This window comes from Peromyscus californicus, unplaced genomic scaffold (assembly GCF_007827085.1).
Source record: "Peromyscus californicus insignis strain IS unplaced genomic scaffold, ASM782708v3 Scaffold_14__1_contigs__length_90479793_seg_2, whole genome shotgun sequence".
Lineage (NCBI taxonomy): Eukaryota > Metazoa > Chordata > Mammalia > Rodentia > Cricetidae > Peromyscus > Peromyscus californicus.
In genome coordinates this window covers 55,151,001-55,172,470 of record NW_026294436.1, presented here as the reverse complement: position 1 = coordinate 55,172,470, position 21,470 = coordinate 55,151,001, and the positions used below count along the sequence as shown (strand labels likewise).

Genomic DNA, 21,470 nt, shown 5'->3' with positions numbered 1-21,470 from the left:
GGAGCATGCTGTTGGATTTTCTGGCTTCTGTAAGAGGCCATGAACCCAAATCCAGATTGGCCATCGGTGGAGCAATTGGATCTGTCTTTATTTGGCAGAACCACACACATCTTCTCTTCACATAGTTGGTAGGCTGAATTCTTGGTCATTGAGAGTATCTCCAGAACCCCTGTGAGTTCTCTCCCTGGCAAGTCTTGAATTCTTTGGCTTTCACATTCCTGCTCTACTAGGCCCAGCACCAGGCACATGGCTGAGTGGAAGTGCCCTGTGTACAGTTCACTCCAGATTCTTATCAGCACTGCTATTTGTTTCTCAGAGCAACCCTCGGCAGGTGCCATGGTCAGCATTAGCATCTCGTGTAGTGGGTAGCCAGTCCAGCTTTGATCTGGAAGTTCCAACACCCATTGAGGCTTCGGTAACTGTCATGCCTACAAGGCACGGCCAAGAGAGAGTCCTGAAGGCCAGAGATCTCTTGGTTCCTGGACCCTGGATGCTGGAGGTAGACCGAGCAGAGTTCTCCAGAGAACACCGCCGGACTGCACCATGCCTTTCCCAGACTCTGTAAACTATCCATTCACTTGTTAGTTACCCCACAAAATAAACCTCCCTTTTAACTACGTGGAGTGGCCTTAACAATTTCACCAATAATCTTGTCCCTGTCCCAGTCTGCTGGAGGCTGAAAGTGACTACAGGGATTCTTTCTCCTCTCTGAGATTGCTCCTTCTCTAAGGTCTTAGCTCTTCTGCTCTCCCTGCCTCGTCAATCAGGCACTGTTGAGTAGAGTATTTATGAGGTTTACCCAGTTTTTCCAGGTACTCTTGGTGGGGGAACATTGATTATTACCCTACCTTACCTGAGCACAGGAATCAGAAGTTAACTTTTCCTCTGTCGTCACTATGATTTTTCTTAAGTGGTTGTGTTTCACTTGAAATGCATTTTATTGTTACTACTATTTTGTCATTGTCATCATCATCATCATCGTGTGTTTGTGTGCGTACATGATGCATGTGCTATGGCACACATATAGAAGTCAGAGAACATTGAGAAGCTGATTTTCTTCATCCACTTGCAGGGGCGTTGTGGGGAATCGAACTCAGGTAACCAAGCTTGCATAGAAAGTGCCTTTACCCATGAGCCATCTCACCAGGCTGTTTTACTCTTTTGAGTTGACTTCTAAGCAGCTCAGAACCAAAGTGAGAAAAGCTCCCATCAGCGAAGGGTATAAGAAAATATGGCTGAGACCACACTCAAGAGTTTTCCTGGCTTGCGTACAAGGCCTGGCCTTGATACCTAACATACAAAAGAAAATGTGACTTTGGATATTAACTTTATCTTACTATTATCTTATTCTTTTCCCCCACCTCTTACTTATTTTTGCCCCATGCAACTCTGGAGGCCAACTGAAATCTTTCATTAGAAAGAGCCATAATAAAAATAATCAGAGAATCAAGAATACCTAAATATTACCACGCATCATTGCTCTAAGGTTGGAAGGATGCTAACCGACTGGTTTCTTATACATTGCCGTAAACAAGTACCATTGTTATGATTAAGCAGAGAACACACGCTTAAAAGGTCACAAAATTTCTACATTGCTTTAGAAAGACTGCATGTGATATTTAAAACACATAATCCCCTTCCTTTTCCCTTCTGCCTATCACTTATTGAGCACTACTACATCCCATAGAATGTGCTAAATTATTCTTGTTTTATATAAACTTTCTGTAACAACCCTGCTTATTATTAAGGATGGGAATTATTAAGGATTGCTAAGAAAATATTTATTTTTATGTTGCTGCCACTGATATCTGATGGGAGCAACATGAAAGGGAAAGAATTTATTTTGACTCATGGTTTTGAAGGTGCAGTCCATCATACAGGGGAAGGCATGGCAAAGTTCATGGCGGTGGGGGCATATGGAAGATGCTCCTTGTATCTTGTGGAATCAAGAATCAAAAAGCTCTGGCTGGAACTAGAAGTTGGTACTACCTTTGAGGCCCAACAACTTACTTCTGCTAGCTAGGCCACAGCCCCCAAAGTTCTAAAGCTTACCAAAGCAGTGCTACCAGCTTGGGAATATGTGTTTAAATATAGGAGGCGGTGGGGGCATTTCACATTCAAACTGTAACAAAGGATAAGGAAGCTGATGTTTCCAAAGGGATGGGATGTAGTAACCAGTCTTACAGCCTCCATATTAGGACAGAGTCAAGTTTGAAACATAGAATTTTTTTAATTTATTCTTTGAGAGATTTACATTACATCCTGACCACAGTTCTCCCCTTCCATTCCCCCCAGTTTTCTCCCACCACATCCCCTCTCCTCCAGATCCACTCCTCCTCTGTTCTCCTTCAGAAAAGAGCAGGCCTCCCAGGGATATCAACTGAATACAGCGTAACAAGTTACAATAAGACTAGGTACAAACCCTCATATCAAGGCTGGATGAGGCAACCCTATAGGAGGAAAAGGGTCCCAAGAGCAGGCAAAAAGAGTCAGAGACACCCTCACTCCCATTGTTAGGAGTCCCACAAGAACGCCAAGCTACATAACCATAGCATATATGCAGAGGACCTAACTTAGACTCATATAGGGTCTGTGATTGTCACTTTAGTCTTCGTGAGCTCCTATGAGTACTTAGTTTATTTTGTGAGCCATATTCTTATAGTGTCCTTAACCCCTTTGGCTCCTACAAACCTTCCTCCTCCTCTTCTGTGGGATTCCCTGAGTTATGTTAAATGAAACAGAATTATTATATGCTGAACCACATGCCGTGTTTCCTATAAACTTCCAATCTCCATGTTGTTTCTACCAAGTTATATCTTCTGCCTCCTTACAGGGGCAAAAACCACTTCTTTCCCATACACTGGCCTATATATATAACTAGGAAGGGCATGCCATCCAATCTGTACCTCCGTACTCTGAAGCCCATGCATTCAGATTTTCTTTCTTGAAGTCTTTAACAATTGTTGTTGGAAACTATTTTGAATTCTCAGCGCAATCACAAATGGGTTATTTCTAAGGGGGTGTCAACTGGGGAAAAGTGGTCTTTGTGAATGAGGTCCATGTGCCAAAAGAACAACTCCACAGGCTGAAGAAGGCAACCCGAACAGTCTTACCTGGGCCCTGGCAGGGTCTCAGTGTGAATGAGCTGTGTGACGTCTATGGAAAGCAGGGTTCAGGTGACATTTTTAACTGGGCTTGTCCTTTCTAGAACTAGAAGAAGTAGATCAAGGGGGTCTGAGGAGGACCAGAGCTGAGAATAGTGGATTTCAGTCACCGTTACACTGGTCATCTATGAGTCTCTGAGCAACTCAGTTCTCAGACTCACAGGTTCTGATACCAAATATAGAGTTCTAGGGTTCAGGAAGTTACGATTCCTTCCTGGCTCTAAAGTTTTTCAGTTATTGATATTTCATTACACCATAGACTAGTTTACCTCACCCCAGAACCTGATAATCTCTCTCTGTCAAGAGAGAGCCAGGGGTCATACCTCTGTGTTCAGGCCTTTCGTGTGCTGTGTGTTTTCCTGGAAGCTGCATATAGGATGCTCATTGATGAGGAGCCCACGGGCTGGAGCTGGCCATGGGGTGGTAAATATCTTGGAACAAGCAATGCTTTCAGGCTTCCAGCCTTGGCAGGAAGAGTATGAAAAGTAATTCTTGGGAAGCTGGGGCCTGGTGGCAGCTGCTTCTCCTCAGTCTGCCTGCCAACGCTGACTGGAGCTTGGGATGGACAGAGTTCTCAGCTGGGCCTACTGCAGCTGATGCTAGTAGTTTTCCACTCTGGAAGACTGGAAGAGTCTCTTGGCGTCTCTGTCAGGAGATTGGTGGGTAGCGGAAGCATCCGGAAACCACCAAGACAACTCAGCAAGCAAAATCTTTGCTGCAGTGACTCTTGCTTCCTGTGTGACAGGCTGCCCGCCCTCTTCGCAGGTTTCTTTGCATTTCCAGATACGGAGTGAACAGGGGAGTGGGGTCTGGTGAAAGAGGATTGGGAGAAAGAAAGGGGTCTGACGTCTGGGACTGGAGCTAATGTTGCAGGCTGAGTCTTCCCTAGTCATTAGGATCCCTTCCACGAGTTACCCAAAATAGGTACATTCAATAGGAAAACCACACTGGGGCTTCGGAGAAGTGCCACGTTGGGTTCCCCGGGCCAAGGCTGCTTCTGGTTCCAAAGACCCAGTGGGATGAGAAAGGCCATCCAAGATCCGCTCGTCCTTTTCCTCTGCCCTTCCTGTGGGCCCCTGGGAACACTGAGTCACGGAGAAACCCTGCTTACATGTTACGTTGCTACTTTACTGGCTTTTGTTTCTGGATTCCCTGTTTTCGACCTTATGTTCTTTGGTCCTGATTATCCCTAGCCCAACTCCCATTGTCTGAGGATGGCTGAAACATTAGTCACTCCTTATCAGTGGTTTTCATTTGCTTGGTTTTAGTTGTCTATAGTCAATCATAGTCTGGAAGCATTAGATGAACAAAGTCTGAACTAATTTGATTGGGACTTGCATGATAAAATCCTGACTCCTCTCCCTCCCTCACATCCAATGCCTGCAATTCCCCTCACTTTGTCTCCTTCTATAAGCACTGCATCATCTTGGGAAGAGTGAGTGTGGTTCAGTAAGATGGGAGAGAGGATGCAGAGATGGCTCAGAGGCTGTGCATCCTGAAGATCCAGGTTCAGATCCCAGCACCCACATAGCAAGCATGGCATCCCACAGCTGTCTGTAACTCTAGCTCAGAGGGATTAAACACCCCTTTCAGACCTCAGTGCATACAAGTACATGTACCAGACACGTGCACATAAACAAAACAAACGTATAACTTTTACCATGGAATATCATAATTGTTCTATTTTATTATTAATTATTTATCTCTTACTATGCTTAATTTCTAAGTTAAACTTTATTATAGGCACGCACACACACACACACACACACACACACACACACACACACCAGTATTATAGGGCTTTCGGCTCTTTCTGTCATCCATTGGAAAATATCATGCTCTAATAAATGAAAGTCTACTGTGACACTTGGGGCCCCCCACTTACTCTGGCATTGATCTGAGGTCCACATCGTGGCATAGAACAAGATTCCTGCATCGCTTAGGTCTGTAGTCACTGGAGTCTCATTAAACCAAATTCCAGAAAATCTTCCTCAGTGGATCTCGGTGACTAGTTACCCAGTAGCACTGACTAAGACCTGTGCTGTGACTTTTCTTCCTCTCCTACCCATAATGCAACCCCCTCTAATGAACTTTGACCCTGCCTGCTGAGATGCAGCTGGGCAAGCTTCTGCTTCACAAAAACTTGTTGGACCCCACAGATGGTGACTCACCTGGGAGATTAACCCTCTCCTGCACGCCAAGATCTAATGTGCAGGTCGTGGTCTCCATCCTTCTGTCCGGGCATTCATCCTTCCATCCATCTACGTGAATCTCCACCTTTTCGTACTTACCTGTTTGCCCAGTGTGCGTTGAACACTTAATCAGAGCTGTGTGTTGGCAGGCGTTGAAAGGGGCAAGGAATCCACCATGATCACTATGCTCAAAATGGCCTGCAGTCTCATAGGGGATCAAGAGGTGCAAGTGTCATAGAAAATCCATGATGAAAGTTATTTCTTAAAAGAAATCTGTTACTTTTACATCCTGACACGTATTTAAGTATTTTTGCTAGCTTTGTCAGCCTCGGTGAAACAGTAATAGCAACTGTCAAGTAGGCAAGCAACTTGTATCTCTTTGATTTCTGAAAACTATCATCTTACCTTTGTCCCCTGGATCAGAATGGAGGTCTATGAGAGAAATCATTTTCTGTGTCTTATTCACTACTGACCAGCTGTGTAAATACAAGAACACTCGTTAATAAGCACGTTTGTTAATTCAATACACGGATAGATAGATTGCCATAAAGTAAGCGATGATCAGACTTACAGGGGAGCCTTTTCTGTGTGTTGTCAGCAGGCAGGCACATCATGACTCAAGGTTTCCCTGGGTTGACTCTCCAGGGCTTTGTCTTTAAGCCTGGGAAGAACTCAGCAGACCTCTGACACCTCACAGCAGAGAATCCTATATGGTCTCTGCCTTTCCCCTCTGTCTGCTGTCAGACATACTTCAAATCTCTTTTACTTCATTTTCTTTATCTGTTCAATAGGGAAAAATTCTTGCATGGAGTCAATCAGGATATGACATAAAAAAAGGATTTCCAGGTAATACAGTCCTACTGAGTTGTGTTGTAGAGGCAATGGCAGCTTAAAATGTCTTGGTTATTGTCCCAAGGACTAGCAGGCCCCTCAGTGGGACGTTATTTATGATAACATCATGACTCACCTTGTTGGCTCTTCTTTCCCAGTGTCTGGCTTACCTCACATGTCCCAGAGCGCAGAGGTTCTCATTATGTGGACAGCCCAGCATCTGGAGATGTGTGATGGATGGGACTGAAAGCCTACTGGCTGGGGACGGTCTAGTCTGTGGCTGCCAGCAAAGCCCCACAGCATTGTTCTCTGTCCAGGATGGATGGGATCTGGGAGCAGAACTCTGAGCCCAAACCCACAACAGACTGACTCTGGATCTTTATCAACATGCAAGTCTCAGGTTGAGCTTCAGAGACACTAGAGTTAAGATCCAAGATCTTCAGATGTAGGTAGCACCATGCCACAGGCTGAGGGTCAATGGTACAGGAGAGGCAGAGGTGGAACTGATTGTTGCTCTCAGGTTGACTTGGCCTTTCCTGGGCAGGTGGCCTTTGCTGTCAGGTGTTGGAAACAGACTTGAAGTTCTTTGGGCTTTGCACACAAGGGGCTTCAGGGCCTTCAGCCTTCGATGGGAGCTGCATCGCTGGCTTCTTCTTCCAAGACTTTAATGTTCTCAGACTCAGACTTAGACTGAGCGGCCCCTAGCTCGCTTTTCTCTGCTGCCTGCAGATGGCCATTGAGGAACCATTCTGCATCTGATCCTGTAAGCCAGTCTAACAAACCCCTATGATTATGTTTTTTTTTAAATGTATAATGTAAGGGTCCAATTTCACTCTTGGGCATGTGGATGTCCACATTTCCCTGTATATTGGTGGACAAGACTATTCTCCCCCTTCCCCATGCTTTTTTTTGGGTACTTATGTTGAAGACAAGTTGCCCTTATATGTGTGAGATTATTTCTGGGTTCCCCATTCTGTCTCATTGGTCTACACATATATATTATTTTGAAAGCACTGGATGGTTTTAATTATTATAGATGTGTATTATATTTTGAAATCTAGACTCCCAATATCTCCAGGTGTGTTCTTCTTTTGTAAGAATGCTCTAGTTTTGGTGAGGCCATTTGTGGTTTCATATGAGTCTTATGATTCAAAAAAATATGTCTGGGAAAAATACTGTTGAAAATCAGTTCTTTCTTTTCCCTCCTCATAATGATTCCTTTCCCCCACTAGTCATTTTTTATTGCACAGAACACGGCGCTTCAAAGTATTCAAATTGTACTTGTTTTGTCTTTATAAGTCAGGAAGTTCCCACGATCCTGCCTGAGTCCTCACTCCCCTGCTGTAACTGGGCGTTGTTAGGACAATAACATATGAGGGGCTCTTCCTTGTTTCTTAACTCTCAGAAATGGTGGTCCTCTCGTCTGGTGCTCATTGTTTGACAGCTGGGTTGTTTCCCACAGGGAATTTCATATGTTCTATTTTAGTCTCTGTTTGTTGAAAGGGAAGCCCACCCCTGAAAGTCCTGTGTTTAGCCAGGACCCAGCTTGCTCAATGCTAACACAGGGCAATTGATTGGTTTGTTTCATAATCTCATATAACCAGCTCCCCAGAAAACCAGAGTGCTATGGAGCTTCGGGGTATCTGATGGCTACAAGGATACTACTACTTGTGGGAAATCGATTCAATATGCAAATTTGCTAATAAGGAACTGAAGATGGGCTACTGGGCTACTATTCAATAAAATAAGAAATTTGCACATTAAATTATAGTATGCTGGTTGTCAGAGTCTGGCTGTTGGTTAACTCTTGGAGGTCTAAAAGGTATTTGAGTTAGGGTTGGGAAGAAGTTCTGTAACATAGAATGGCTGAACTGGGGTCATAGAGAGACACAGGGAGATTTCAGTTCTTCCATTTTCTGTCCTGTTACTAGTTTCAACCTTCCTGGGGGTGCTGGCATAAAAATGAAAGCACACATTCTCTGTCTTCTCTTTGTTTTCTTCGTCCAGCCATATGTCGCTATCCTCTGGGGATGTCAGGAGGCCACATTCCAGATGAGGACATCACAGCGTCGAGTCAGTGGTCAGAATCCACGGCTGCCAGATATGGGAGGTGAGGACGGCTGCATCAGGAGGGCCCGAGTGCTGGGAGAAATGGACACACAGCCATGACTCCAGATGCTGGCGGGGAGGGATGGTGTTGGTGAGCGCTCGTGAGACTGGAAGAGAGATGTGAGGGGCTTGTGCTGCTTGGAATGTTTCAGAGGGAGGCCAGGCCTTGGCTGTAGTTACTGGCCTGGAAACCTCTTCCCAACCACAGAGGCCTCAGAGCCACACCACCCACTGTGAATGGGGTCATTGATAGACAGTGGATTTGCTGTTCCTGACCTCACTGTGGGCTGCTGCAGGAGGAAGGCCAAGGCTGAAGGTACGGGGAGGTGTAGGCTATGTAGGATGCTGGCAGTGAGTGAAGCCTGCTTTTCAAGAGGTACCGGGAATGCCACTGTGCAGAGCTTCTATGGTTAAACCAGATGCTGAGGTTTCCAGTAAGTTCTTTCCTCCCTCAAGGAAACCTCACACAGAAGGGCCATCCTCATCCATAAACAGAGCAAATTCTATGTGGTGGATGTAATTCCCAAGGTCCCTTAAATGAACAGACTCCCAACTCAGAAACTATTCTGCTGACTGATGTCTACTCTTCCTGCTAGAACCTAATTATTTTGGTGTAAATTTAGTACCGATTTCGTTAAAATGGAATCACCCGTAAGGAAATCAACCCCAGTAAGCCTTCCTCGTATTATTTATCTGAGTGTTTGAGTGACGTGATGGCTGGCGGAGTTAGGGAGAAGCCAGAAATGAGTGGGTAACATCTGTGAGGAAAGGAAGCATTCCAACGAAGAGGGAAAAGACGAAGAGGTTCCCAAATAAACCTTAGAGTGACTTTGCAATGCTCTTCAGTTCTAGCCCAGCCTGGGGGTAATAAATGAAACTAGGTTATTGGACACTCCCCTTACACGCTTTCCACCCTCACCCTTACCTTCAGCACAGTTCTCATGGGTGGGTGGCCATGCCAATCCTGCTGGCTGGCATTCCACTGCATTGCATAGCCCACACTGGAGACCCTACCATTCCTCCCTCCTCTCTCCCATAACTTGATATCCAAACCACGAATGGCCAGCTTTGGGGGTTGAGACTGAGAAATGGATGGTGAAAGAACTTCATAAAGAAACAGCAGTGGAAAGTGTTTCATTTCCCTAGAGTTCTCTAAAACCTAAAGGTTATATGTGTGTTGGAAGCCCCCAGCTCCCTTGGGGTGATGTTCCCTGGTGCTTCAGAGACAGGAAACTGACCACAAATGGGAATGGTTAGGACAATCAGACACAGGGAGGTCCAAAAAGTCCCTGCGGACTAGGCTGCTGCTTTCTGCTCTCTCCTTAGGCGCAGGACAGCTGCTTACTATGAGCTGGTGAGTGGCTTTTGTTTCACAGTTATTCTCTATTTCCCCTACCCTCCTTTCTCAAGGCTTGACTCTGAAGAAGGAGATGGAGCCTGGTGCCCTGAGATTCCAGTGCGACCCGATGATCTGAAAGAATTTCTGCAGATTGACCTACGTACCCTACACTTTATCACTCTTGTGGGGACCCAGGGACGCCATGCGGGGGGTCATGGCATTGAATTTGCACCCATGTACAAGATCAACTACAGTCGAGATGGCACTCGCTGGATCTCCTGGCGTAATCGGCATGGGAAGCAGGTAAGAGGAAAATGTCCATGTTCTGGGGGAATCTAGGACCATATGTTGACTTATAATAGAACTACTCAAATGGACTATATTCAGTTATGTGTATGTTCAATTCTGACATGCCATTGTAAATGTGACCCAAGGTGCAGGAGATGGCACAGAGGATCTATTAGCTCAGCTGGGAGAGTTTAGGGAATATACTCTGCTCATGAATGAAAAGCAAAGTCTCTATCAAATGCATGATGAGTGAAGAAAGGTGAGCATGATTTGATACTATCTCTGCTCTTTTTCTTTCCTCTCCTAGGTGCTAGATGGCAACAGCAACCCTTATGATGTTTTCCTGAAGGACTTGGAGCCACCCATTGTAGCCAGATTTGTTCGCCTCATCCCAGTCACTGACCACTCCATGAACGTGTGCATGAGGGTTGAGCTTTATGGTTGTGTCTGGCTAGGTAAGTCTCTACCACAGAGATCTTATGCACCATATGGAAACTTCCAAGGCCTGGGAACTGAACACTCAACTCAGGAAGGGATGAAGTCATTCACCCTTGGAATGAAATGATTCCTCTTTGGTTAAAAGAGAAAAATAAGCCATGCTCATCCACCCAGGGTTTGGTGCCCTGTGCCTGGAAGGACATATTCAGAGTCACTCAGGTAACTGTCATAGAGTGTGCTCCCAACAGTGTTCAACTATGAGCCCAAATTGAGCCCCAGTGAACATGATGCATAAGATTGTATACTGCTGCAAGTAGCTTCTTGCAGGTATTTGATCAGGCAGCAGGCACATCTCCTTACCAGAGACACTGACCACTCTATTTCCTTTGGCAGATGGCTTGGTGTCTTACAATGCTCCAGCTGGACAGCAGTTTGTACTCCCTGGAGGCTCCATCATTTATCTGAATGATTCTGTCTATGATGGAGCTGTTGGGTACAGGTAAAGTCTAGGAGATTTAAATAATCAACAGAATGGGGAAATGGCCATAACAAAAAAAATTATCATGATATGATCAAGAATCAACGAATCAGTCAACCCACCAGCATTATGCTCATGAGTGATACACTGTGAGGTAACTTAGATGAGGCAAACCATATGGTACTTATCTCCAATTTGTAGCTTACTTTTGGAAGACAATAATAATTCAGTAGACAGGAAGAAACTATGCAAAGCAAGAGCTAAACTTTGTGATATGGCTGTAAGTGTGGGAGTTATATTTTTGACCCTGAAATGAGGATCTTTGTTCCAACATAACAGCTAACTTAGCTATAGAGACAAAGTACGAAGTATAAAAATCGGTCGGGTCAGAGTTAAGAAACAATGGACTCCATAAATACGATACTTTAGAAGCTGTATAAAGGAAAACTTTTAGGGTTTACAATGCATAAGAAAAGCTTTCAGGATGAGCTGGTAATGGAAGTAGGGAAAGGTGGGTAGAAGGGCGAGGAAGAAACAGTAGAGGACAATATCGCTCTGTTTATGGCAGTAGATGGAGCTGGGAGCAGCAGGGAGGCCTGAAGCAGATGGATGGAGAAGTCTGGTAGAAAAATATTATTAGACACATTGGGGTTTAGAATTGGGTAAGACATGTGCCTACCCATTCCAATCATCAAATTCTTCTTCTGGCCCAGTTTTAACACCTTTTTTCTCAGTTCAGTCTTTTTTTTTTTTTTTAGTTATTCATTCCTTATTTTATTCAAAGTACTTTCATGTCTTGGCAGTTTCTATGACATAGGTGTTTCAAACAGCTATGAACATTTCCAGTACCATATCCTCATTGTATGCTTATGCCTTTTTATGAAAGAGAAGTTACAGGTTTTCAGCAAAATAAACAGAATGGCAGATGAGCGTTTCCATACTCAGTTCAGTCTTTATCTGCAAGGACCGAGCATGGGAAAGAGGTCAGAATATTGTGCAGTTCAGAGCAGACAATAGAAGTTTCTAGGGATTAAGAAAAGAGAAATGCTCGTGAGACTCAGGAAGCCTATTACAGGATGACTGCCCTTCTACTAGCTTAGGTGTGGAGACTAAGCTCTCACTCTCAGCTGCCAGCTGGCTTATTAATTTATACGAAAAAACTTCTGTTACCATTGTGTCCTTGCCTATGCTCATCAGCTGAATATGGTGTCTTGAGGCATTTAAATTAATTCATCAATGAGAGAATTAATGAACAGCACGAAGACCACAACGAATCGCATTTGCCCCATCAGTGACTAATGCTTATCTGAAGCATTACCAACCCTTCTTGGACTACACAATTCAGAGAAAGAAGTCACTGGTGTAAAATGATTGCTTTCTCCTAATCCCTCCATCTCTAAGATTATCATCTCTTGCCAAACCCAGAGGTGAAGCAGTGGGGTGAAAACTTCTTCTGTGGATGTGAGAATAACTCCAGGCTCCTCTCTTCTCTCCCCCTCCCTTGGTCTGATTCCTCCACGGCAGCATGACTGAAGGACTAGGCCAGTTAACCGATGGGGTATCTGGCCTGGATGATTTTACCCAGACCCATGAATACCATGTGTGGCCCGGCTATGACTATGTGGGTTGGCGGAATGAGAGTGCTACCAATGGCTACATCGAGATCATGTTTGAATTTGACCGAATCAGGAATTTTACTACTATGAAGGTCAGTGGAGTTAGGTGTGATAGATTTTCTTAAATCCAAAATTATGCTGAGTGTATGGGGTGGGGGGAGTAAGGGGATGTTTGATGAGTCTTGAATAATTGATGTCAACAGAATTAGATTTTAAAATATATTCCACTATTTCAAGTATACACGAATTCAGAGTCACATTATTATTTTTGTTTAATAACATAGTTCTTTATTGATTCTTTGGGAATTTCACAGCATGCACCCTGATCCCTCTCACCTCCTAGTCCCTCCCTCCATGTCCGCCCCTCACACCTGCAGCATCCCCTCAAGAGAAACCCCCAAATTAATTAAAAACAAAACAAACAATAAACCCCACCTCATTCCTCTGTCCTTCCCGCCTCTCCAACACCTCTTCATCTGTCCCAGTGGTGTTGGAAGCTGCAGTGTGTCACACAGTATACCCTTTGGTCCAATATGCCCCTCTTGCAAATGTTCATTACAACGAGTCATTGGTCTGGTTCAAGGCCTCTAGCCCTCTGGCACACTATCATCATTGGACCCTCCCCAAAACTCCTTAGACATCCTGCTGTTGTCCCCGATTCATGGAGATCCTGCAGCTATAGTTCCTCAGGTCACATGCTCCAGTAGGTCATAGATGGGGTAAACGTTAGGGTGGGCTAACAGGCCGTGGGTGGTAGCTGAGCTGGTCAGTCTAGGTCACTGAGACAGCCCCCCTTCAGGTGAAGGGTGGACTCAGCTCTCCCACACCCATGGGGAGGGTAGGATCATCTCTCTTGAGTGTTTGTTTTGGGGTAGCTCTTCCATGGGGGGTGGAGCCAGCTCTCCTGCTGCAATGTCCAGAGAGGGGTAGGGCCAGCTATCCCAGGGCTAGTGAAGGGCAGGGGCCAGCTCAGCACGGCCCTCGGATTTCAACACGCATGGTTCCTATGGCACCTTTTGGTAACACCCACCCCACCATGGATATCAACCAGACCCCAGCCACAGCAGGACCACCAACCCAGACATTGCCCTGGGCAGCAGCCTGGGCCCAGATGACACCATGGCCCTGGGTGGCAGTGCAGGCCACTCGGATTGGCATGGCCCCAGCAGCAGCACAACCCTCGGACGCCAACATGGCCACCGACAGTGGCCCAGACCAAGCATCCTTGTGGCCTTTGGTGGCAACATGGCTCATGGATGACAATACAGACCCCAGCCGTGGTAGGACCGTGGACCCAGACATAGCCTTTGGCAGCAGCCCTGGCTGGACGTCACCCTGACCCCAGGTGGCAAGCAGGCCACCCACATCTGTCTGCTCCTCATTCATCTTTGCCTCTTCAGTTCTGCCTCTTTCCACAGCACAGGAACCATTCTGCTTCTCTTTCTGTTTCTCCACCATGTATTTGCTCATCATAATAGCACACACCTGCCCTATGCCTTGTGGCACCAGGTGGGCCTGTGGAGGTCTTCAGCCAGCCAGGACTGCGAGGACCCAGGCTGGCCTGAGGGTGTCTTTCACCTGCCTGGCCTGAGTGGTCGAGTTACATTTATTTTTAAAGGTTGTTTCCTCATTTCTTAGTTCTGTGATAGGGTATGTCAGGCCATTATTATTTATTTACTCGCTCCTTTTCTCCCTTCCTCCCTTCCTAATACCAAACATTGCCATCCAATTAAGCTTAACAGTTTTTTCGCCAGTGCCTTATTACTGAAGAGTTAAGTGGAAAGGGGTGACTATTGTTGAGTGGTTGGATGGAAGCCAAAGGCTTGGAAAAGGCTGCCCTAGAGGCTGTCATGGAATGGACCATAGCAAATACGAATACATGAGGAGATCCGCAGAAGGAAACGTAAGGCCTAGATTTCACTTTCTCTGAAGTAAGACCCCGCCAGGGAGCCAAATCTTGATGCTGCCATTGATAATGTCTTTGTTATAACATAAAGAATTTCCTGGTATGTAGTTTAAATCATTATCCTCCTTTTCCCTCGTTCCCTCGTTCCAGGTCTGTTTTAGGGAAAGGGGAATGGAAAAGAAGAAAAGTTCATGCAAAAAGCAACCAGATTGGATGTTAAATCTGAATTCTAAGGTTAGGGAGACGTAGGACCCAGGGGTGTGGAGGCAAGACCTTGTGTTTAGTGTAAGATGAGACTGCAGGGTCTTACATGGTTTGTCCATAACTCTTAATCGTCTATGAAAGTGCAAAAGAAAATCTCACTAAAAGCCTCAGGAAAAGGTGGGCAAATAAATTTGGCCTACCACGTGAATATTCACTTATCTGATCTTTTTCCATGTGAATATTCATGTGCATAGTATTAATAGTCAGCAAACTTGGTAGCCCTTACTCCATACTCAGTCTTCAGTCTATATCTGTTTCTGCAGTTCAGTGAAAAATACATTAGTTATCTTATATAATTAAAATTCATCTGTTCATCGGTGCTTGCTGTTGGTTTCACAACTATATTTGGAAGCATAGTATGCTAGATTCTGAGTAAAGAATATTCCCTATCTTGGGACACATTGGTGCTAAGGTTAGCAGGAAAGGCAATATTAACTTGCAAAAGAATGTATGCAGGATAATATGGGACCCGAAGACGGAAATACGCATCATCAGTCATCGTTCAGGGTTCCTCTTAATGCAAATTTGTTATTCCTTATATAAACTAGGTTTAAAAATACATGTCTTCTCTATTACTCCCAGATATTAATGGATGATATCTCTTAACTGGATTAACAGTTATTCATTAAATGAACAAAACTTTTAAGACGAAGAGAAGGAACAACACATGCCCACTCTGTTGGCTTGTTGTTGGAGGATCTTTCGTAATTGTAAAACATTGTGTGCAATTACGTGTAACACATTATTCTTCAGAGATTTTTGTAGATGGGAAGTAGGGAGGGGCAAAAGAAGGGAATATGCATAGGGACAAAAATGTGCTGTAAGAGATTTTTTTTTGTATTCGTCTTTAATGTACTTGTGAACATACACATAAACTCACAAGTCTATATACCCCAGTGAGGATTTGTAGTTTAACAAATAAATGAATTTTAAATTATCCATGGGGTTATAATATTTTATCAGGATATTTTGATTGTCCTAAATTTCCAGGATTCTTTTCAGTTAATTTATCACAGATAAAAATGATTCCAGAGCTTAAATTAAGAAGCCAGAAATTTCTAAGGAGTAGCTTCAGGACAGTCTTCTTAGGCAAACAGATCCACCACATGTTTTAATTTTTCTGGACAAAGAAAGTAAAAGATGACTTCCAGGGCACTAATACCTTTTATAGATCAGGTTTCTTTCTGAGGCAAATTATTCTTCATTTCTTGCTTTGAAGAATAGTTAAAATATACCATTAAAGCTTATTCATGCATTCAAAGAATATTGTTTCAATAAATAAATATGTAAGCCCACATGGAATGAAATCCTATGCTATTTATTTGCATTCCAGAAGAATTCTTGAAACATCTGTAGGAAAGATTATTACCTTCCCTGCAGGGTACTTACCCAACACTTTGCAGATTTTAGGACATCTGAAAAACCTATTGAAGCTGGAGAAGGTATTTCTTTGATTAATTTTTTTGCCCTTAGCCTTACTCCATTGACTTGGGGGTCAATAAACTAGAATGGTTATGTCACTCAAGGAAGATATTAACATATGTGTTTGTCAATAAAACCTGTGGAGAAAAAAATCCAAATGGAAAGTTAAGGTGACTGCTATATTTCTATGTGATATGATGTACAAAGGGCCTTGGGATAGATGTCTAGGGCTCTATATCCAACTGTGTTGTAGACTGACCATAGGTCAGAAAACCATGTGAGTATGTGCATCTTATCAGTACATATACTTGGGCTAGGAGGCTTTTACACCCTCTAGTAGCTCTCATGATCTAACCTTAGGATACCTCTGGTCCAGCCATTTGTCATTACTTTTCTTTCATCATTTCCTTCTTTATCTAAAAATGAATTTAGCCTGCTAGTCCTGCATTGACTATCTAGAAAGAATTAAAGAAGTTAAACAGTATAACTCAGAGCTTGAGCAGACATTAAAACAGAAACAGGAAATAGAGTCCAAGAATGGCAGTCATATCTTTCCAACCCTTGAAACTCTTGAGGGACAATGGCCAGCAAAGATCTGTTTTCCATGAAAGACTGAGTCAGAGGAGATAGAACCAAATTGCTGTAAGGAACCTGAGTCAGTTGCAAATATACACGTTACTTTTTTTTTGTGGGTTGTTGAAGGACTGTTGTGGAATTTTTGCTCTTGATGACTTCACAAGCCAAACAAATATCCCACAGAAAGAGTTGTGGGTCAGGAGAATGGATGTCAGCTACCTTCTAATTGACTTTTTGTCTCATCTCAGAAATTATCAATGAGAAAAATTTGATTCTCCCATCTGAATGGTTTTACTTAAACTGAATTTGCTTAAGTCTGTGTTTCTGGCTGGAAATGCCAATCCATGGCATTCGAAGTAAGATTTCCATAAAGAAAGATGAAACTGTGTTTGTTTGTATATGATCTTCTTTTGAGTTTCCCACAGAGCCTTCCTGAAAAGAAATGGTCTGGCTTTGGAAGGTATCTGGGAGGAAGTAGGATATCAGGTTGGCTCACCATCTCAGATCAGAATAGCTCAAATGTGGGCAGATAGCAAGTGTGATTGAGAAGACTGTAGGGCCAAGAGAATTCCTGTGGAGGACAGACCTAGGAAGATGCTGATCTAGTCCTCCCTCATCAGGAGAGGATACTGTAGCCTGGCACCATGGAACTAGGTGGCCAGAGCACACAGCAAATTGGAAATGGGGTCAGCATCCAAGGTTTTATACGGAATGACCTGGGTCATTGCTACTATCCAGAAGACTGAATTATGGGTAGTATGCAGAGAAATAGGCATACTATATAGGAAGAGGTTTCCTGGGCTAGTTGGGCTGTTTTCCTGTGCAACCCAGCAGGGCTACCCTCTCTCACACATAGCCCTCTCTCTGCCAGGTCCACTGCAACAATATGTTTGCTAAAGGTGTGAAGATCTTTAAGGAGGTCCAGTGCTACTTCCGCTCTGAAGCCAGTGAGTGGGAACCCACTGCCGTCTCCTTTCCCCTGGTCCTGGATGATGTGAACCCCAGTGCTCGGTTTGTCACAGTGCCCCTCCACCACCGAATGGCTAGTGCCATCAAATGCCAGTACCATTTTGCTGACACATGGATGATGTTCAGCGAGATCACTTTCCAGTCAGGTAGGAAACCTTGGTCCCCACAGGGAAGAGAGTGGGTTGGTACAGGGGGTGGGAAGGGCATGCAGGCTGCTTCCTGGTAGGTCTCTGAGAGGAGTGGGGTTACCAGGTGCCTCATAGTCTTTGGAAAGAGAGAATCCTTTGTGTTTCTAGTTTCAATTTATGTAATTATAAGGAGCGAGGGTGGGACAATACAAACTTAATTACACTCCTTTTACACATTTGTCTAGAAGAGGTTTATGGCAAGAGATTTTCAAAATGATAATTCAATGTGCCAAAAGCTATACAAATTAAGACTATTGATGGAAAGCATGTAAGCACTATCAAAGTATTCAAATAAAAATCTCTAACCATTATGTACAAAAGTAAAGAGAACAATGGACTTCCTTCCATCACTCACCTTTATTACTAGTCTTTTTCCATCTTTATTTATTCCTTTTTTTGATGTAGTATGTGAAAGCAAATCTGAAACATATTTTGGTTTATTACTAGCATTTTAGAATACATCTAAGAAAATATTTTCTTGAGTATAATGTCGCTATAACAACTCATGACATTTATCAGTAAATTCTAAAAATGACTGTATATCCTAGAGCAAATAGTAGAGTTCATAGAAACCCTAACTATATTAAACCTTGAAAAGTTAAAAGGAATTTGTGATCTTGTCATTCAGTTTTAGTTTGGAAAACAGAAATCTATACAATGGTTTTTCAGAAGTAATCCAAAACCAAGTATAAGCAATCTGGAAGAGAGGCACACAAAAACATGTCATGAATAGTGCTAAAGGTATGAGAATTACATCAGGCCCAGAAAACAAGCAAAGGCATAAAGTAAGATGCTAGAGAAGGAGAGAGTAACTTAGCCATGCTTTAGAAGGTAATATCCTTTCTGGTTGATTTTTCTGTAAAGAAGAAAATTTCAAGATGGTTCATTAGGCTATTAGGAGAAGAGTATATATATATATATATATATATATATATATATATATATATCAGGTTTGGTGCCTATATTTTGTTTATGCCAATGGTGTAATTTAAAAGCCAACAGACTAATTATTTCATATAATTTATTCAGAGCAGAAATTTACATGCTCAAAAGAAGTGGTGCTTATATTGTAATAATAATTGGGGCGGGGGAACAAATAGATACCCACTGGACTTGGGAGTAATCTGGATAAGCACACAGATGTCCACCTATCCTTGGGTATTTGGGGCAGAGCAGTTGATATATTTTTCTTATTTTGGCCAAGCAAAGCTTGGACTATGCTTTTGATTCCTGGGAGTCTCTTGAGCTTCAAATCCTATGTCTTGATAATGTTAGTTTTTCTAGATTCTTAAGGATCTAATTTAACAAGTATAGTTGACACCAGAAGCTCTTTATTTGTTTAATAATGGTAAGAAGAAAAATTAGGATTTGTTGAAGGAATAACTTATAGAAGAAAAATTCAAATTTTAATTCTTGACCAATCAGAGGTAAAAATTAGTTGCCAACATCAATCTGGAAAACACACTTTGGGATCTGTTTTTGAAAACTGCAGCATCACAGTAAAGGATATTTCAAAGCCAGTTTTCTATCTTTAGGGATGAGTGAAGCCTTAAGTTAAGAGCTAGGGCAATGAAGCACAGTGAAAATCCCTTTAGAAAATAACTTAAATTCATTGAAGAAACAAGTGTCTTTATACTAGGTCTATTCCTTGCCCATGTAGCTACTGAATTCTCTCTGCATATTGTTGAATTTAGATCCTTCTCTCCATGCATATTTTATGATGATCTATGACCGCAGCCCTCTGAAACAGCATGTGTTAACTTTTTAATACTGTGACAAAATATAATATTTGCAACATTTTTTGCACCAGAGAAATTGCCTTTACTTGTACAGATAGTTATATTTTATTGACTCTATTTATGGTTTCATTTTTATTTTGTTTTTATTTGACATGATAATTTTTTGAGTTTATGGGCTACAGTGTGATGAGCTAATACATGTATAATAACCCAGGTATCTTCATTAGAAAAAATGCTATTGGTAACCCACTATATTGATTTTACAGTGTTCTAGGTCTCAGATTACCTTCAAATAAACCACTGCCTGCCTGGCTGTCCGCTCCAAGCTCTAATTCACTCTTGTTCTGTAACAGATGCTGCGATGTATAACAACTCTGGAGCCCTGCCCACCTCTCCTATGGCACCCACAACCTATGGTATGTATGACTATTATTTGTGAAATATTAAGTGGCAGACACCTCCTGGAAGATAAGGAAGGGTAGAAATTGCAAAGACCTCCTTGTGTGTGAGTGGCTTGATTACATGTGGCTCTGGATGAAGATTAGTGTGCTAAAGGAAGAACAGTCTACCCCCAAAAGTGAAGGATCCAAAGTTACTGTCATTTGTGACCATTCAGGAGTTTCTGAATGAGAGGGCCAGAATCTAGAGTGTTCCAACTGCTGCATGAAAGTTTAAGAAGCGTGGAAAAAAAAATAAGGGGACATTTCTACGCGAGACCTATAGTAGGGACCTCAATGAATGAGGGGTTCGTGAAACAAACTGCTTTTCCATCTCTCTGGAGATGAGTATGCAAAGGCGTGTTCTCTGTTTGAGGAAGTCGCTGGCTCTCATAGCCAGCAATCTGGAGATAACTGATTGGGTATCTCTTGAAAGGAGTCTCAGCTACCCCTGGCTGTCTCAAAGAATGAAGGGAGTGGAACTCATTCCTTACCTATTTGTCATGAGTATTAAGATCCTAAACATACAGACTGTTGCAAAATAGAGGCAAAAACGTGGGAATGCAAAACTCTTCACTCTCTTGTCTGAGACATGAAGAGAGGGAGGGAGGTGGTGACTCATGGTGGAGGTCTATAGAAAATAGGAGCCAAGTAATAAAGCGAGATAAGCCAAAAGCAGAAATATGAGGGTGACACCTTCTGGAATTCTCCTGAAGGAACAGGGTCTATCTCCATGCTCTGTTCCTGTCATGGCTGCTTTTAACTTGCCCTGTGAAATGACTCTTTCCTCTGCCTTCTCTTCTTGATCACAGATCCCATGCTTAAAGTTGATGATAGCAACACTCGGATCCTGATTGGCTGCTTGGTTGCCATCATCTTCATCCTGCTGGCTATCATCGTCATCATCCTGTGGAGGCAGTTCTGGCAGAAGATGCTAGAAAAGGTGAGGATGTGCAGAATGGGCAGGAAGCTGTGCCTCCCTTTCCTACACTGCCATGACACCAAAAGTGCCAGATTCCAAAGTTTTAAGAGGCTAATGAGTTGCCTGAGGCTACCGAGAAGCATGGGCATGGAGAAGGCTGTTGAAGTGAGCCAGAAAATAATTAGCTAAGTCTAGTTTCTCATTTTCAGAATGAAGAATTTAGAATCTGCCTAGAAATCCCAGGAAACCCTTCCTAATACATTAAATCTCAACTTGGGCATTTCCCATGAAGAATCTGGTTTGCTGGGTTTGAGGTAGGGTGAAGGCACCTGTGTGTGTATTTTGAGTTTGGCAATGATTCTGACAGACAGCCGAGGTTAGGGATCACTCTCGGTCCTGCTAAACTTTCTGATGATGGTTCTAAAGACTTTTCTCTTCTTCGTGTGTTTGTCTTTTTGTTTTTTGGGGTCCGATTACTTACTTTTCCTGTTGCTGTGACCGAATAGATGACAGAAAGCAGCATAGGGACCGCTTTGCTTTATATCACCATTTAAGAGGGGGACAGTCATGACGGTGAAGGAAGCCACCGGTT

The 21,470-nt window shown here is 43.2% G+C and overlaps 1 protein-coding gene across 8 annotated transcripts in view; it reads left to right on the top strand.

The window, feature by feature from the left end:
• The window catches only part of Ddr2 (discoidin domain receptor tyrosine kinase 2), a 127,764-nt gene that overhangs the window by 85,367 nt on the left and 20,927 nt on the right, over positions 1–21,470 (top strand). For all 8 annotated transcript variants that reach the window (XM_052737545.1, XM_052737543.1, XM_052737539.1 and 5 more), the window contains 8 exons: positions 8,195–8,297; positions 9,707–9,938; positions 10,231–10,378; positions 10,755–10,860; positions 12,364–12,547; positions 17,495–17,738; positions 19,873–19,935; positions 20,769–20,899. In XM_052737545.1, the coding sequence (XP_052593505.1) occupies positions 8,195–8,297; positions 9,707–9,938; positions 10,231–10,378; positions 10,755–10,860; positions 12,364–12,547; positions 17,495–17,738; positions 19,873–19,935; positions 20,769–20,899 (1,211 nt within the window). The remainder of the gene's footprint in view (positions 1–8,194; positions 8,298–9,706; positions 9,939–10,230; positions 10,379–10,754; positions 10,861–12,363; positions 12,548–17,494; positions 17,739–19,872; positions 19,936–20,768; positions 20,900–21,470) is intronic.